Source organism: Sturnira hondurensis, unplaced genomic scaffold (genome assembly GCF_014824575.4).
Source record: "Sturnira hondurensis isolate 20B ecotype Veracruz unplaced genomic scaffold, ASM1482457v3 Scaffold0005563, whole genome shotgun sequence".
NCBI classification, from domain to species: domain Eukaryota; kingdom Metazoa; phylum Chordata; class Mammalia; order Chiroptera; family Phyllostomidae; genus Sturnira; species Sturnira hondurensis.
In genome coordinates, this window is record NW_028078194.1 from 5,235,087 (window position 1) to 5,254,931 (window position 19,845).

The 19,845-nt window shown below is 39.7% G+C and overlaps 1 protein-coding gene across 1 annotated transcript in view; it reads left to right on the top strand.

Moving 5' to 3' along the window:
• The window catches only part of PLCE1 (phospholipase C epsilon 1), a 343,613-nt gene that overhangs the window by 17,644 nt on the left and 306,124 nt on the right, over positions 1-19,845 (top strand). Inside the window, exon 2 of the mRNA XM_037047396.1 lies at positions 11,615-13,141. Within this exon, the coding sequence (XP_036903291.1) occupies positions 11,954-13,141 (1,188 nt within the window). The 5' untranslated portion in view covers positions 11,615-11,953. The remainder of the gene's footprint in view (positions 1-11,614; positions 13,142-19,845) is intronic.

Consider the following 19,845-nt stretch of genomic DNA (forward strand, 5'->3'; position numbering starts at 1 on the left):
GATGCTGATGTCAATGTGAGAATTACTAGTTTGGGGCTCATGGGAAGAGCAGGTGAGGAAGAAATCTTCGCCAGGGCAGAAAAGGCTTGCTATGGGAGGTTTCTATCTGGATTTGAGTGTCTGGTTCACCAGTGGCTAGGTGAATAATTCTGGGTGCGTTGCTCAATCTCCATAAATCTGTTTTCCTATCTCTACATTGGAAATTGTGATCACAGTGTGTACCTCACTGCAGTTGCTATGAAGACGGAATGAAATTACACAGATGATGTGCTCGAGTGGGTGACTTCCATGGAAGCTCCTAGGTCTTCTGTAGCATAGAGGTGATGAAGTGACCCAAGAGACCGCTTTACACTAGTTATGCTTTCTTGATTATGGATAAGGTGAATCCAAATTTCTATTTCAGAAGTGCTTTATCTTCAGCTGTCACCTCACTGTGGGAAAGTAACCAAGGTTATTAGTCAAGATGGAAATATATGTGTGTGTGCGCTTATGTATAGATACATATATATGCCTATATATATTGGCACACATGTGTATGCATATATATATGGACACACACATATACATATGGACACCCAGCACATATATATATATATATATATATATATATATATACACACNTGCTTTCTTGATTATGGATAAGGTGAATCCAAATTTCTATTTCAGAAGTGCTTTATCTTCAGCTGTCACCTCACTGTGGGAAAGTAACCAAGGTTATTAGTCAAGATAGAAATATATGTGTGTGTGTGCTTATGTATAGATACATATATATGCCTATATATATCGGCACACGTGTGTATGCATATATATATGGACACACACATATACATATGGACACCCAGCACATATATATACACACACACACACACACACACACACACACATATATGCCTAAAGCAGTTGAGGGGGTACAATATTTTTTATTGGAAAATGTTTTCGGAGATGGAGTCACATGGAGAAATTCCTGAAAGGAATGGTTAGGTCTTAGTAATACATGTACTGCCCAGCTGTGGAGAATAAGAAAGGACATGAGGTTCTGGCACATGTCCCAGATACTTACCACCTCCCTGCTTGGGAACAAGGGCAGTTAAAGGTTGTCTAAGAATATTCTGGACGGTTGGTGCAGCAGTAGTTTAAGAGTAAGGCTCACAGCCACTCGTCAGAAAATCTTTCTCACCGATTTCTGACCAGAATGTGGCTCTGCAAAAAGGAAGGTGGAAGGGTCTCTGGAGTGAAGTGGGGATGAATAGGCAGGTTCAGGGAACAGAGGACTAGACCGTCCTGGCTGAGGTGGCTGTGAAAACAGTGGGTTGGAAAGGCTAGTTTTGATTAGGTCACCCTTAAACCTGGCTCCATTTGTCCTAGTTTAATAGAATAAATTATTACCTAAACCTAGCAAATAGCCCTTCAATAAATTTCAACTAGACCCAGCAGTTTTATGGACCATTTGTACCTGGTGTCTACATAGCATCTGTCACAAAGCAGGTGTTCAAAAATATTTGTTGAATAAGTGAATGAATGAATCAAATCCTTTGGTTGACCAGCCCTTGGAAGAAAGATTGAGTGATCTGGAAGTTGCTATACTCCAAGGATGGGACCATGCTTACAAATATACCAAACAGGTGAGATTGCATTTGATTTTAGGGGGCAGGGCATGTAGTTTCCCACGATCTTCTCCTTTTCAAAATAACAGAACATTGGAGAAGGTATTGTTAACGTTTATATACATTTCATTATATCTTAAAATTATCTCTTTAAACAAAATAATATTAAGCAAAAGAAGTAGGATAAAAATGGAAAATACAGTATAATTTCAGTTCTGTAGAAGATATGTATTCAATGGGGAGAAAACTGGAAAGAAGTTATAATAGTCCTGGCTGGTGTAGCTCAGTGGATTGAGCGCGGGCCTGCGAACCACACAATCATGGTTCAATTCCCAGTCAGGGCACATGCCTGGGTTGCAGGCCACTTCCCAGCAGGGGACACACAGGGGACATGCATTGATATTTCTCTCCCTCTCTCCTTCCCTCCCCCTCTAAAAATAAATAAATAAAATCTTTTAAAAAAAAGAAGTTTTAGCAAAACTAGGGCTTACTTAATTATCTTTTCTACTTTATATTTCTTAGCCTTTATTCACATTTCCTTTTTAAATAAACATTTAATTTCTTTTATGTTTTTTAAAAAATTTAAAGATTTCATTTATTTATTTTCAGAGAGGGGAAGGGAGGGAGAAAGGTGGAGAGAAACATCAGTGTGTGGTTGCCTCTCAAGCATTCCCAAGTGGGGACCTGACCCACAACCCAGGCATGTGCTCTGACTGGGAATTGAACTGGCGACCCTTTGGTTTGCAGACTGGCACTCAGTCCACTGAGCCACACCAGCTGGGGCTAAAATTTTCTACAGTAAGTATGTATTGCTTTTATAATCAGAAGAAAATAACAGGTGTCATTTGTTAAACAGTTAATGTAGAATGTAATACAGCACTGCAGGCTGCTATTTCAGGTCAGAGCAACCCTACTTGCTTTAGAATAGATTATAGACTCATCAAATAGCTCTGCACTTTGGGTTATGCTGTCATGAAAAATAGCGAAAATGCCAAGGTATTGGCCTACAAATTAAACAAATTTAAACAACAACATTCCCAAAACTTGTTTGCTTCACTATATTTCAATCAGGTAAAAAGTATGAATGATATTATTTCTTCCCCTTTGGATGATGACTTCTCAGTGGTAAGTCAGAGGCACAGCTAAAATGAACTTTGAATTTTAATGAGGTGTTCTAGTTGCATTTTTAACCCTACTGAAAACAAGACGTTAGAGTGACATCACCTGTTTGAGTTAGCTCTGGGCTTCTGCTTCCACCCAGAATTTGCTGTCATTGCTGAGGAATAGGATAATTTTTTCAGCTTGCTGACCAGAAGACCTCTGAAGACCTTCACTGGTGCTGGTGTTAAATATAATGTACATATAAGAAGGAAAATGGCCATCTTATGCATTAAAAATGTGGATTTAAAATGCTTTCCCTCTGCTGGCTCTTTGTGGGGAAACCTCCGTGAAACTGAAGTGTTATTTAGTCTGGAAATGTTTTACTTGGTGTGATGAAATATAGGCTAGATACCAGGTGGTAGGGAGTGCAAGAAGCACAGCCATGAAGAAAAGAGTTTGCAGGAGCTGAATCATATCTTATTTTGATTAAATCAGGATCATTTTACGGAGAGACTGTAATGTGAGAATGTGTTAGGGTAGTAGAGTGGTTCTATTATGTTTAGCTCAACCAGAGTGAGTTAGTTTTCATCACATGTATTTTTAATTCTTTGGAAAGACAATTACATTAATTGAGAAATGACTTGTAAAATACCAGTTTGAAAACGACATTTAGTGAATAGGTTTGTCGATGTTGCCTAACTCTCAATTAATTAAAAATTGCTTGTAACATGAGCTGTAGATATACCCTAGCTAAATGGCCACTGGCCGCTTGAGGAAGCCTGTTGTATTTCTGATGTGTGGGGTAGATAAGGTAAGGCCACGCCTCCAAGGAAGCCATTCTGGGTGCTTCCCACTTTTCTTTTCCCCTTCATTGCAAGGCTTCCAAAACTGTGCTGTGTTGACCTGGTATGAGAACTTTCCAGCACCTGTCCAGAATGGTTCTACTGCCTCTGTTTCTATTATGCTCAGTGAGGGAAGAGTAGCCTCAATATGCCAGCCAGCTCACAAGCTTTATCCCGGGTCCAAGAAGCAGCCAGGACTCCCTCTTCTGTTTTCTCTCTGGCTTCGCTTCCCAGTCAGTGCAGAGTACTTGTTTATAGACTATGACATTTTCTGGGAAGTCTTTGCTGATAACTTGAGTCTATGCTGGTTTTTGCCATCTCTATCTGTATGTTTTTTTTGTCTATTGCACAATTAGCATACACACAATTTGAATGATTTTCCTTACTTTTTAATTGGACTATACTTTTTAATTGGCTGGACTATACAACTTAGTTTTGTACTTTTTTATCCTTATCTGAGGACATGCTCATTGATTTTAGAAAGAGGGGAGGGGACGGAGAGAGGGAGGGAGAGAAACATCAATGTGAGAGAGATACATCAATTCACTGTCTCTAGCATGCGCCCTGGACTGGGGAACAAACATGTAATCTAGGCATGTGTCTTGATTGGGAACTGAACCCACAACCTTTTGGTTTATGGGATGACTCTCCAACTAACTGAGCCACACCAGCCAGGTGTGGCTGTTTTGGTATTTTATATTTTGGTATTTTATCTATATTTTATGGTATTAGTTCATATCCTTAGTTTTTCTTTATGGCTCTAGAGTAATGAATGATTTTCCTGTAGAAAGGGATTTTTGCCTTTCTTGTGAAGCTGTGTGGTACCTTGCACATATGCTGAGCACTCAGTAAACTTGTAAACCTTAAAAAATTATTTAGTGGCATGCATTGGATGAAATAAGGAAAATTATTACATACCAACATATAAATACTATTCTATCCAAAGCAGTAAGTAAGCAAATATTTGTTGAGCCTTTATCATTATTGTGCCAGGAGGTGATTTACAAGAATTGGACATGGTCCTATGCCAGGAAGTAATTTGTGTATAATTACTTTCAGGAGATTTTTATGATGATAATAAAATATACTATTTTTTGAGGGATTGCCACTTCATAGGATTATTATGAGGATTGCATGAAAAGTATTATGTTTCCCCATTTCACATAGAAACTCTGCCTTAGCAAGGTTAAATGAGTTGTTTAAGGTCAGCCTATTAAGTGTCATAGACAGGATCAAAATTGAGACTGATTGATTTCACCATCCTGGTGCTGTGTGGTCAGCTAAAAATTTTCAGCATCATTTGTATGGTTGAATAGGTTTACTGCTCAGAGGTTACTGGCTAAAGGTGCAGGTGGTGCAGCCTGTGGTCCACTTGAAACCTGATATGGGCTTATGTATAGACGGTAGGGCAAAAGTAGGTTTGCAGTTGTTCATATGGAACATATTACAATAACTAATAAGTAATAATACAGAAATAAACTTGTTTTGCATACTCACAACTGTAAACCTACTCTAGTCTTACCCTGTATAGCTGGTATTTAGCCACCACCCCGTCAAGATATACAGCATTTCCACCCTTCTCAGAGAGTGCCTTTGTACCATATTACGGTCTTTCCACTCCTTCTCCTCTGCAAGATTGATCTGACTCTATCTCCATTGCTTAGTTTTGCATGCTTTAGAACAGCACTGTCCTATAGAACTTCATGATCATGGAAATGTTTTATATCTGTGCTATCCAGTACAGTTTCCACCTGCCACATATGACTATTGAGCACTTGAAATGTGACTACTGCAGCTGAGAACTTGAATTTTTGATTCTACTTAATTTAAATAAATTTTTACTTAAACTTTAATAGCCATGTGTAGTTAGTGCCTGCTGTAATGGACAGCACAGGTCTAGAACTTCAAATAAATGGAATCATTCAGTGGTTGGCATCTTTTACACAAGCTAATGTTTTTGAGATTCATCCATGTTTGTTACATAATCAAAAGACCATTTCTTATATTGATGAGGAGTATTCCATTGTGTGAATATACCACAGGTTGTTTTATTCATCTGTTGCTAGACTTTGGAGTGGTTTCCAGTTTCATGCTTTTATGAAGAAGGCTGATATTGACATTTGAATACAAGTCAGTTTGTGGATACCTGCTTTTACTTTTCTGCCTTGAGTAGAATTTTGGGGTTATGTGGTAAGGTATGTTTAACTTTATAAGAAGTTGCCAAGCCATTTGCTGAAGCAGCTGTGCCGTTTTACAGTCCTACCACAATATTCTAGTGGCTCCATATTCTTACCACCTTTGGAATGGCCAGTCATTGTAATTTTAGCCATTCTAGTGGGAATGCAGTGCTCTCTTACTGTGATTTTAATTGGTATTTTCCTGATGACCAATGATGTTGAACATTTTCTTTTCATAATCATGTAGGTCATTTGTATTTCTTCTCTTGCAAAGTGCTTATTCAAATATTTGCCCATTTATAATAAAGGACTATTTTTATTATTGAGTTTTAAGAGTGTTTTTAATATATTCTGGATATAAAATCTTTTGTTCAGTATTTATATTACAAATATTATCTACCATTCTATGTCTTACCTTTTGAGGAACATATTTTTTACTATTTTTAAAGATTTTATGTATTTTTAGAGAGAGGGGAAGAGAGGGAGATAGGGAGAGAAACATCAATTGGTTACTTCCTGTATGAGCACCAACCGGGGACAGAACTGGCAACCCAGGCATGTGCCCATCTAGCAATCAAACCAGCAACCTTTCACTTTACAGGACATCCAACCAACTGAGCCACACTTGTCAGGGCAGATATTTTTAATTTTGATGAAGTTCAGTATCTTCTTTATGGCTTGTGCTTTCGGGTTCATTCTAAGGAATTTTTGGTTACTCAACTGGTTGTAAAGATTTTCTCCTATGTTTTCTTCCAGAAATCTTGTAATTTTGGCTTTTACATTTAGGACTATGATCAATTTTAACTTTTATGTGTGGTGTGAGGAAGGGATTAAGGTTCATTTTTTTCTTTTTTTAATAACATTTTGCTGATTATGTTATTGTAGTTGTCGTGGTTTCCCCCCTTTAGCCCCCCCCCCCAACCCAGTACAACTCCCTCTGTCAGGCAGTCCTCCCACCATTGTTAATGTCTATGGGTCATGACTACTAAGTTCTTTGGTACTCCATTTCCTATAGTGTATTTGACATCCTCATGGCTATTCTGTAACTACCTATGTGTACTTCTTAATCCCCTCACCTCTTTGCCCATTCTCCCACAAGCCCCTCCCATCTGGCAACCATCAAAACACTCTCTGTATCCATGATTCTGTCTCTGTTCTTGTTTGCTTAGGTTGTTTTTTAGAGTCAGCCCTTTATAGATATGTATTTATTGCCATTTTATTGTTCATACTTTGGATCTTCTTCTTTTTCTTAAATAAGTCTCTTTAACATTTCATATAATAATGGTTTGGTGATGCTGAAGTCCTTTAATTTTTTCTTGTATGGTAAAATCTTTATCTGCCCTTTGATTCTAAATGACAGCTTTTCTGGGTAGAGCAGTCTTGGCTTTAAGTTCCTGCTTTTTATGACTTTGGACATATCTTGCCAATCTCTTCTAGCCTGCAAAGTTTCTTTTGATAAATCAGCTGACAGTCAGTCTTATGGGAACTCCCTTGTAGGTAACTAACTTCTTTTCTCTTGCTACTTTTAAGAATCTCTCTTTATTTTTAACCTTTGGCATTTTAATTATGTGTCTTGGAGTAGGCCTCTTTGCATCCATCTTGTTTGGGACTCTCTGTGGTTTCTGGACTTGCATGCCTATTTCCTTCACCAGATTAGGAAAGATTTCTTTCATTTTTGATAGAAAAATCTGTTGTTTTCAAATAGATTTCCATTTTTTTGCTCTTTCTCTTCTTCTGGCACCCCTATGATGCAAATGTTGGAATGCTTGAAGTTGTCCTAGAGGCTGCTTACACTATCCTTGTTTTCTTGGATTCTTTTTTTTCTTGTTGTGATGATTGGTTGTTTTTTGCTTCCTTATGTTCCATATCATTGATTTGATTCTTGGCTTCATCTACTCTACTGTTGTTTCCCATGGTGTCCTTCATTTTCTTTTTTTTAAAAAATATTTTATTTATTTTCTTTAGAGGGGAAGGGAAGGAGAGAGGAAGAGAAACATCAATGTATGCTTGCTTCTCATGCATCCCCTGCTGGGAACTGGCCCCTGCGGGGAACTTGCCTGCAACCCAGGCATGTGCCCTGACTGGGAATCGAACCTCGATTGTCTGATTCACAGGCCTGTGCTCAATCCACTGAGCTACACCAGCCAGGGCATCCTTCATTTTCTGACTGGACCTTTTTTAATGTTGGTAAGGTCCTCGCTCCTTCAGCACCTTTATAACCAGAGTTCTGAACTCTTTATCTGATAGATTGCTTATCTCCATTTTGTTTAGCTTTTTTTTCTGGAGATTTGATCTGACCTTTCATTTGGGCCATGTTTCTTTGTCTCCTCATTTTGGCAGCCTCCCTGTGTGTGTTTCTATGTATTAGACAGAGCTGCATTGACTCCAAGTCTTGGTAGTATGGCCTAATGTAGGAGGTGTCCTGCAGGGTCCAGTGGCACAACCTCCCCTATCACCCAAGTTAGGTACTCAAGGTACACCTTTCAGGTGGGCTTAGTACACTCTCCTCTTGTAGTTGAGCCTTGACTGCTACTGGCAGGTTAATGGCAGGGATTTACCCAGGCCAGTCAAGTGCAAGGATTGGCTGTGACCACTGGCCACAAACCTCTACCATCCATGGAGGATCAGCTGTGCAGTGGAAGGGTGGTAGTGCTCTGATGTGGTCTCTAGCTGTCCACTGTGTGCGCTGGCCCTGGGGTCCTGGGTGGTGCAGGCCAAGGTCAGCCCCCATCTGTATTTTTCTCAGGGTTACCCTGCCTGAGCTATAAAGCAATCTGAGATGGCTGCTGCTTGTGCTGGTCTTGGACATTCCCAGGAGAAGCCAAGCTGTAAATCTAGGCTGGCTGCTACTGGTGCAAGGCCTATAGCTCACTGAGGCTAACTGTTGCTTATTTGAGAGGATTTAGGAAGTTACGAAGCATGAGCTAAGACCAGCCCTTCATACAGAAAAGCAGCTTGGGTGGGCCCCTAAGTTGGGTGGGGCAGAATCTCTGGGGATCCCCAAGGTGGGTCAAACATTGTTAGCCAGGTTGATGGAGTCTCGAATATGGCACCAGTTTGCTGTCTCTATGGGGGGAGTGTTTAGAAAAAGGACAATAGTCTCTGCTCACCTTGATGCCAGACACTTCAGTTTCTCCCCATATGCCACTGATGCCTTTTAAGATGCTACCTGGTCCTAGAGCTCAGAGGTAGTGAGTCTGAGTAGGTGAGTCTAAATGCGGATTATTTAAGAGGAACTCCTGGGGCTCTGGAAGTTTCTTCCACCAAATCAATCCCCACTGGGTTTTTTAGCCCAAAGTTGTGGGGATTATCTTCCTGGCACTGGAATCCTGGGCTGGGGAGTCTGGTTTGGGGCTGGTTTTGACTCTTTGCTTTGCTCTTGCTGCTTTTAAGATTCTCTCTTTATCTTTAATCTTTGGCATTTCAATTATGATGTGTTGTGGTATATTCCTCTTTGGGTCTATCTTGTTTGGGACTCTCTGTGCTTCCTGGACTTGTATATCTATTTTGTTCACCAAATGAGGGAAGTTTTCTTTCATTACTTTTTCAAATAGGTTTTTAATTTCTTGCTCTTCCTCTTCTTCTGGTGCCTCTGTGATTCAAATATTGGTATGTTTGGAGATGTCCTAAAGGCTCCTTATTTTATTCTCATTTTCTTAACTCTTTTTTCTTCTTGCTGTTTTGATTGAATACTTTTTTTCTTCCTTATGTTCAAAATTGTTGATTTGAATCTTGGCTTCATGCCCTCCACTTTGGTTCCCTGTGGATTTTTCTTTATTTTACTTAATGAATCCTTCATTTCTGCCCAGGTCTTTTTTATGCTGTTGCAGTACCCAATGATTTCTTTGAACATCCTTATAAGAAGTGTTTCAAACCTTGCATCTGATAGGTTGCTTATATCCTTTTCATTTAGTGCTTTTCCTGGACTTTTGTCCTGTTCTTTCGTTTGGGCCATTTTTCTTTGTCTTCTCATTTTGGCAGCTTCCCTGTGTTTGTGTCTATATATTAGGTAGAGCTACTTTGACTCCCTGTCTTAGTAGCATTGCCTATGTGGCAAAGGCACCTGTAAATTGTATGAAGTGGAACCTTAGGTGGTCACTGGGGTTAGGCGACCTGTTTCACCACTTTATGGCTTTGTGTGGGGTAGGGCTCAGAGAGGGCACAATGTCACTGCCTGGCCTCTGGAGATTGCCCAAGAGGAAGCTATCTCCCCAGCACTCTCCCCCTTGCCAGCAACTTCACTTCCTCCCCTTCTCCCCATATGCTACTTGTGCCCTTCTAGCTGTTGCCCTGGTGCTGATACCCAGAGAGGGTAGGTCTGCCTGAGTCCTAAGTCTGTTGTGGGTCCTTTAGGAGAAGTCTCTTGAGAATCCCACAGTGTCTTCCACTGCCCCAAGCCCCACTGGTTTTTACAGTCAGAAGTTATGGGGACTTATCTTCCCTGCGCTGGAACCCTGGGCTATGTGATCTAGTCTGGGGATAGGATTGCTCACTCCTTAGGTATCCCTCCCAATTTTTAGCCATCACACGTGAATGTGAGGCCACCTGTTCTACGCTTTTCACACCTCTCCGTGCCTTTGTTGTCTTAGTTGTAGTTTTTGCTCTAGTTGTGCATGGAGATAAAGTGTGTTTACCTAACATCCATCTTAGCCGCAAGTCTGACAGCCTACTTTTAAATAATGTTATTTCAATTCATGTCTGAGTAATCTTAATAACTGTACATTTCCATTTTTCTTCTTTTGACCTTTGTGCTATTGTCATACTTTTTACTTGTGTATTTGTTAGAAACCCCATACATTGTTATTATTTTTGCTTTAAATGGTCAATTATCTTAAATTATTTAAAAAGTAAGAAAAATGCATTTGCCCACATATTTAATTTGTTCCGTATTCTGTATTCCTTTGCATAGATGCTATGTGTTATTATTTTCTATCTCACTTGTACTTCTGTTTGCTATTATTTTTCTTCTGCCTAAAGAACTTTCCTTACCCTTTGTTGAATGCAGATTTCTAGTGATGAATTCTTTCAGCTTTTGTAAGCCTAAAAAGTATTTTATTTTTGGTTTCAAAGATATTTGCTGGATATAGAATTCTAAGTTGGCAGTATTTTTTCTTTGAGTATTTTAAGGATTTTTTTGCGTTTCTGGCTTGCATTATTTATGATGAGAAACCTGCTGCCATCCTTATCTTTGCCCCTTCGACTGAGTTTGTCTTCTTTCTCTAGCCTCCTTAACTTTGTTGAACTCTCAACATTCTTACTTGTTTTTTAAATCAGACACACCATTGGGTTCTACCTAAATTTTACATTTCTCCCCGATAGCCTAGAAACCCTCAAGCTGTAAGCTAGGGTATTTATAGGGCTTTAATTAGTTTTTTCTTCCTTCAGGGATCACTATTCTGTGTTGCCTATTATTCAATCTCTGAAAATCATTATATCATTTTTTTAAAAAAAATTTCAGTTTAAGAGAAATGGATAAATTTGGTCCATGTTACTCCATTTTGACTGGAAAGAGAAGTTCTGAGGTATTAAATCAGAAAGATAAATACCTAAAACATTAAAACTAACCTCTTTTTTATCTTTTATAATTAAATTTTTTTCATTTACAGTTCACATATAATATTACATTAGCTTCAGGTATGCAGCATAGTGCTTAGGCATTTGTATAACTTATGAAGTGATCACCCCCAATAAGTATAGTACCCATCTGACACTAAACATCATAATTACAATATATTCCCTATGCTGTACTTTATATCCCCATGACTGTAAAATTAACTTCTGATTGTAAAACCTCTTCCCCAAACTTGGTTATATTTTTCATTAGTTTAGGATTATGAGTTCACTAAAAAATCCATTTAATTCCACAGTGACATATCCCTTTTTCTTACAGGAAGCGTTCAAACTGGATTTCTAAATCATTTCAAGTCAGTGATGGCTCAGAAGTTGCAGTCCCAAATGGAAGTCTTCAGAAGAATTGCTTTAAATAACAGAGGAAAGAAATTTGATCTACCACTCTAAAAACCTGATCTAGAAAAACATTGCACATGACAGGAAGTAAAAACTAGGGAAATTTATCTGGCTTTTAATGTACCTGAGTCAAAGGAACTGTCACCTTGTTTCTCAGAGGGATTTTATATCTGAGACCATTTTAATAACCAATTATTTCATCTTGACATGATCCCCAGGGAGGAGAAACAGAGCTGTAGGTAAAGCCTGTGTGCTGGTCAAGATGACTTCTGAAGAAATGGCAGCTTCTGTTCTCGTACCTGTGACTCAGAGAGGAGAGGTGTCTTCTCAGTCTGCTGTAGATGAAAGTAGTGAAGAGGTCTCAGACATCAGTATTCCAAAAACACACACTGTTAGGCAGAGTGGGCAGACTTCTCATACCATCTCAAAACTGAACAGACTTAAAGAAGAATCTGCTGGAAGCAACTTGCCTAAGATTCTCTCAATATCAAGAGAGAAAATAATGAGTGATGAGAACTGTAATGAAAAGTGCTGGGAGAAAAGCATGCCACATTCTGTGGAAAACCTTAACATTAACTGCAACAACATATTGGAAAATGATCTGTGTGGTCTTCCTCAGAGCCAGTTTTATGAAACATGCGATTCTGTCACAGAGGAAACTGGAATTTCTTCTTCACTGGAAAGAAAAGTGTTCCCTGGAGTTCAACTGGAAATAGATGAACCTCCCATGGCCATTAGTCCCTTGGGAAATCAGTCGGCGATCACAGAGGCTGGTGGGGCACACCCCGAGAACAAAGTGGAGGTATTTCACTTTCAATACAAACTTGACAGAAGAATGCCAGATACTTTCTGTGCCCTATCAGATAACTTGATTTTGGATGATTGTGGAAACTGTGTTCCGCTGCCTGATGTTGGTGGGGAACAAAAGAAAAATTATATGGCATACACTTGTACACTAGTGCAATTGGCAAAAAGCTGTGATAATGAGAATGGGCAGCTACAGTGTGATCATTGTGATACCTTGAATGATGAATACTTGTGCTGCGAAGGTTCCTGCCAAAAGGCCAATGTGGTACATTCCAGTGACAGCTTTTGCAGGGAGAATTTTACTGATAGTCCGTCTGCCAAGGCCTTTCTGAGCCATTTTGAAGACTTCCCTGATAATTGTGAAGATGTAGAAGATTTGTTGAGAAGTAAAAAGGAGCGGTCCACTTTGCTAGTGAGAAGATTTTGTAAAAATGACAGGGAAGTTAAGAAGTCTGTGTATACTGGGACAAGGGCAATTGTGAGAACTCTGCCTTCTGGTCACATTGGACTGGCAGCTTGGAGTTACATTGATATGAGGAAAAGTGGTCTCTTATTGCCTTGTGGGAGAGTAACGGGCCAGCTGTCAACAGTGGTGCCTAGGCAGGATGGAAGCCAAAGTCTGCCAGAAGCCCAGTGGTATTCGGTAAGAGTTAAAGTTTCTTTTGATCATTTTTGAAGCTTGCTATTTCAAAATCTAAATTTTCATTGTCTTAATTCATGGAAATTTAAAAATTCTGTCAAATTATGATTCATAGGGGAAGTATTTGTATAGTTACTGGAAACAAGTATACCTAACAGATACTCCAATTGATAGCTGTCAAGTTTAAGTTAACTCTGCAACAATATAAGTAACAAAATACAAATACATATGTCACCAGGAGTGGAGAAATTACAGAGATTCCCTGGCTACTGTGTGTGGAATTATAAGACAGAAACACCAGGTAGTAGAAAAACTCCATCGGCTGAAAATATAGTTGTGTCCTTTGGAGATACATGCCTATGCCTTGTTTTGTCATGTTTTTAGTTGGCAAGGCCTAAAAAAATTTAAAATCCAGTTTTGTCCATTTTCCAACCAGTGTTCCCAGTTTCCTCCCACTTAACCTTTTTTGTTCCATGGACCCCCTTTGGCAATTTGGTGAAGCCTGCAGACTCAGAATGCTTTTAAATGCATCAGTGAAATACAAATCATTATAAAGGACACAGATTGTGTGGATGTACATTTATCAAGATATTTTTTGAAATTATGACATAGCAGAGTAGGTGCTTCTTTGTTAACGCACTAAACAGTGGCATCCAGTGACTGCCAACTGACCCCAGAGACCATGGTTCTTAGCATGACATTCTCCTGTTTACTGTATCAACAGGAGATAAGCTAACTGCCATAATTTCAAAAGTAGTGATGGAGCTAAATTTAAGGTAGGGAATGATTTGCCTGGGGCTTTACTAGTTTGATCATCCTGAGAAACCTCTCAGTCCTGGACAAACCAGGGCAGTTGGTCACACTAAATAGAAATATTATTTTAGGGTCTCCACTATGACTATAATATATGGAGCTATCTGTGATTTCTATTGCTGACAGGATCACAGAAACTGCTACTACTACTGAGGTTTGTTTCCTGTATTCATAATTGAAGAAAATGCAAAATTTCTAGCTCTTACATTCTGGTGTTTCACAATTTCTTCAAACCTGGCCCTATGAATAAATACCATATCTAGAAAAACATCCTTTTTATTGAAATATAACTAGCATATTTTTACTTTCATCGTCATCAGTCATGATAGGTAATATATATCATGCATATACTTGTGCCAGGCACTGGGCCAAATAATTTATTCTTGATTTCATGCTATCATCTCAACTGCCCCTGGTACTGGTGTGGTTATTAACCCCATTGAATTACTAAGAAAACAGTCTCAGAGAAGTAATGTGCCTTGCCCAAAGTCACTTAGCTAATAAGTGGTGTAATTAGGATTATAATTCAGGCAGCCCACACTCTTAGTTCTTCAAGATCCAGAAAGAAAGAAAATTTAGCGTAAGCTTTCAACGGAACAGACAATTCCTGTTCATTTCAGCATCTGTTGACTTGTTTGCCATACTCATTGATATCTCAGACTTGGTATGTCAAACTTGGCTGCCGTGTTTGATACAGTAGTTCTAACCCTGGTTACATATTAGAATTACAGTTTCCAGCCCCCCCATCTCCCAGACCCTCTGAACCAGAATCACTTGGGTAGGGCTCAGCATGAATATTGTTTTCAAAACGTTCCCCCGGTGATTCCATGATTCTATGGAGTTCAGTGGTTCTATGGAGAACCATTCACCAGGAGCTTAAACTGAGCTCTCTGGTCTTCATCAGGACATTTTGGAAATACTTCCTTTCCCCTAAAGACACAGACACTGCCTGGTCTCTCAGAAGTGTCAAGGGCAGGCTCCCACCAAAAAAAATCCAGCCTGCAGGCCCTTTTCTGTGTGCATCCAACCTACCCTTAACCTCAAGAAGTGTTAGTGGTTTGTTTTTGCATTTTCACCTGATACCTCATGAAACCTGAGTCACAGTCAAAATGGTGTCAGTTACTCACATGCTCCCCAGCTCTTCTGTCTGAGTTCTGAATTTTGTCCATGCAGGGAAAAAGGAGTTCATCACAGCATTGTGTCAGCCCACTTAAAAATGCAGCGGTTTTTAAACTCATGTTCAAGAGAGGCGAAGTGGATTGCTTGAGAACCATTATCATAGTTCCCCCACATACTTACACAGGCATGAGGGGCGTGAATCTGGTGTAAATTGCAGTGTAATTTTTGGCATGCTTGTTCTCCTCCTCCAGTTCCTGGAGCCTGGTGCTTCTTCTGAGAACGTTCTGAGGTCCCTAGCTCAAATCTGCCCCTTTCTGTTAGTCAAACACCCTGGAATGGTAATTTCCAAGGAAAAGAATCGAAGAGATGATGCAAATTACTTCCTCCCTTCTAGTCTCTGGAGGCTGGGAGAGGTTGCCATCCATCTGTCAGAGCAAACTCCAGAAACTTCTCTTTCCTCTCTGACCGGGTTTCTGGGAGGCTGTGGGCATTTTTATTAAACCTTAACATGAAGCTGGGGGAGCAGCTGACTGTTCTCCTGTTCTTTCTCAAGGGAGATTTCTGAAAGGAAGAGACCTTTTCAAACATCCATTCCATGGCAGGAATGAGTCAGTATTATTTGAAGTATGGCATTCTCCCTGTGTCTTGTTTATCCATTCCATGGCAGGAATGAGTCAGTATTATTTGAAGTATGGCATTCTCCCTGTGTCTTGTTTGTAGTTTTGAGTCTGGTAGAAATCCTCAAAAGTTGTGCAGGTGAATTATAGCCACTTTCCCCCATATCCTATAAATTTCTTCCTTCAGCTAAAAAATGCAGACTTGCGATTCTGGCTTTCCAGTTATTTCAGGTGTCCCCCCATCAGATTGTAAATGTAGCAAGGGCAAGGAATGGCCCCACCTTTTTTCCACTCTCCATAATGCAAGCATAATGCCAAGTATATAGTAAACAGGAGAATGTCATGCTAAGAACCATGGTCTCTGGAGTAAGTTGGCAGTGCCTGGTAACGAGTGAGTGCCGTTACTCTGGCTCTGGCCATTTATGACATGCTTTGTCATGAACATGTCCCCACCCTCTCCTCTTGGTAGCTTCTTGAACAGGGAAGTTTTTGGCAGCATTAATTTGAATGTATGTCCCTCCGTCTATGGTGTGGTCATTTGAACAACTGTTCCCACACTTTTAAAGAATGTGTTATTTGTCCAATTAAGGTTTTTTTTTTTTTTGCTTCACTTAAAACTTTTTCCTTGGTGCCTCTGTCAAAATGACCCAATTACTTTCTATTTGCACAGCTGTACAGAGGAGAATGAATTTGAATGGGAGACATTAATGAGGATTAATGATGGCTGACTGACTAATCATATTGGTATCCTTCTCCCTCTGCTTATAAAAAATTAAAACCCTATCCCTTATTTAGTTACAGCCACACTCCCTCTCTCCTGCTTTCAATTTATTGGCTCAACAAGACAGTGTATTTTGGCAAATGGCTAAAGTCTCCAGGTTAAAGATCGGTTAAGAGTGTTTTTATTTTTTAAAAATTTTCTCCCTTCCTGAATTTTGGGAAATTTAGATACTAGAGTTATTCTGAATATGAAGTACAAGAAGTCCCTGCCTTTGCTGGAATCATTCATGTAACCTGAGTTCTGCATGCACTGAGTGATGGAACATGGAGGAAGTGAGGGTAGTTGGGGCAGAAAGTCCATCAGCTCCTGTAATTACCATTTTATTTATTTCCCTGCCTTGAATCACAACAGGATTTAATGTACAACAATATGTACAGCAAAACAGGGGGGAATGAGGCGTTATTTTAAAAATGAGAATAGAAAAACTATACATTAAAAAGGAAAGTCAAAACCAGCTTCTATGTTACTAGTTCCTTTCCGTTTTCTTTCCTTCTAAAATGTATTTTTCTTCACATTTTTCTACTTTCTAATACAGAAAATTAAACTTCAGAAGCAATGGAAATTTTGGGGGTGTTTAACATAAATATTTTTGTTGGTATATATGTCCTTGATTCTTTATTTTCTGTTATGTATAAAGGGACCAACCAGTTTTAAATTCATTTTCTAAGTTATAACTTTTATGGGTTATCACATATCCGTTGAGCCGTGCCATTCAGTGTTGTAATTGATGGCTGTTGAAATAGCAACATGTCTTGTTTTCTTGTCTGGAAATTTGGTCTCCCTGCATCTTGGGTACACTTTGGACCTTGAAATAATTAAAATTCCACAGGCTGCACAGGCTAAGCTGAAAGCCTGTGCTTGGTGACGTGCCAGGCCTCCTCTTCCATGACTAAGGTTTATGTCAGGTTCGTGACATGGGTATAGGATGATGCTGGCCCCTTCTTGCTGAGTGCAGTGACAGGGAATCCAGCTCCCAGCCAGTCCCTGAACAGTGTAGTCATGTCTAGCGCATCAGTGGAAAATATGATGGGCTGTCAGAAGCCAGCTTTGTGATAATTGGGTAACTTTCACTTACTAGCTGCATTGGGATAGTTTAGGGTAAATGTACGTCCACAATTTTTACAATGGTTACACCAGCTTTTTGTGTAGGATTTGGCAAAAATAAAAAACAAAAAACAGGGAATGAAAAGCACTGGCCCTGGACTCTAGTTTAAGATGAATGTATTCATGCCACTGTTATTCTCATGTTAGCTTGGGACAGATCACCATTAGGACTTTTTCCCCCCTTTCCTTTCTCCAGATGTCCTGCATAATGAGAATTGGCAACTGGAGAGGCTCTACCCCTGGAAGTGGGTCGTGGTTAGAATGTGGCCTGAAAAGAATTAGAACCCGTGGGCAAGAGTAGGACCGTCCAGTGGAGCCCTGATCTAATCCACACCCTGCATTTTTACACAGGAGAGACTCAGGCTGCCCATAGAATGACCTCCACACTGTGATGAGTGCTAAGAGTGTTCCTCTCCCCTTGATCACCTACTTACTTCAGTGCTGGTTCAAGAACAGCACTCTTAAGCCCCTTTGGAGATACTAGGCCTCCTGGAGTGATGCAGACCAAATGATTCAGCATTCTAGAGTTGATGCACCACAGGGGGAGAGGGGAGTGATGATCCCATGACCCCTCAGTGACTAGACGAACCTGTGGCTCAGGAAGGGCCTCCCCTGAGAAGCTGTTCTTACATAATGGTGCTGGGGACATTTTCTGGCCCCGAAGAGCCCCATGACTCCAAAATCATGCCCTGACCAGTGGTTCTTTGCTCTAACAGCTGGCCTGGATACATTCAGAGCCTCTGATTAAATAAAGGTCCTACAGAGCTCAGGCATCCAAGTCCCAAACCTCAACACTTGGCCCTTGGACCTTGGATCTCAGCCCTTTCCCTCATTTAGGCCATCACCCTTCCACGCCTCAGAAAGAAATTAGAAAGCCAGCTCAGTCTTGGGCAACACAAAGACACAGTCATCTTCCAGGGTGAGAAGTTATTCTTTGAAACCCTTGGAGGGAAGGACAAATGCTTTGATTTCTTCTTTTTAATAGCTTTATTGAGATAAAATTCATATATCATATAGTTTACCTGTTTAGAGTATATAATTTAGTATTTTGGTATATTCACAGGTATATGCAACATCAGCAATTTTAGAACATTTTCATCACCTCAGAGAGAAATCCCCTCCCATTTAGCTGTCACCCTCCATTCTCTCCATTCCTTTCCCTCTCCCCCCGCCGTAAGCATCCGCTGATCTATGCTGTGTCTATAGACTTCCCTAGTCTGGACTTTCACATGAATGGACTAATATAGTCCATTTTGTAACTGGCTTCTTTCATTTAGCATAATACTTTCAAGGTTTAAGGTTCCATCTGTATTGTAGAGTGTGTCATTACTTTGTTACTTTTTACTATATTCCATTGTGTGAATATGCTACATTGTATCTATTCATTCATCAGTTGTTGGACACTAGGTTGTTTCCACTTTTTGGCTATTAGGAATAAATTTGTACGTGAACATTCGTGTACAAGTTTTTAGGTGGGCATATGTTTCCATTTCTCTGGGTTTATATCTGGGAGTGGAATTGCTGAGTCATGTAACTGTGTTTAATGAACCTTTTGAGGAACTGCTAAACTGCTGTTTTACAAGGCAGCTGTACCTTTTGACGTTCTCACCAGTGGTGTGTGAGGGTTCCAGTTGCTCCACATCCTGACCAACACTTCTTAGTGTTCATCTTTTTGTTTATAGCCATCCTGGTGAGTATGAAGTGATATCTCATTGCAGTTTTTATTTGCATTTTCCTGAACTTTTCTTGTGCTCATTGGCCATTCAATCTTTTGCCCACTTTTTAAATTAGATTATTTTTATTATTATTTTGAAGATTTTATTTACTTATTTTTAGAGGGAGGGGACAGGAGGAAGAAGGAGAGAAACACCGATGTGTGACAAAAACATGAATTGATTGCCTCTCTCACACACTCAACCGGAGACCTGGCCTGTAATGCAGGCATGTGCCCTGACCGGGAATCAAACCCACTGAGCCACACCAGTCAGGGCTGATTGTTTATTATTGAATCCTTTATATGTTCTGGATATAAGTTCATTATCAGATACATGATTTGTGGTATATATCTAGATATAAGTATAATATAGCAAATGAAAGTCAAGAGAGTGGCAAAGAAGATTTACAGTTACGATACACAGTAAAACTTGTTAGTCATTTTCTTTGGACATTGATCTCATTCTCAGTCTTTCTTCCACTATTATACCAACAAGAACTTTCAAGTAAAATTTTTTATCTTCTCTTCCACCAAATTCTCTGCAAACTCCAGTCTGCAT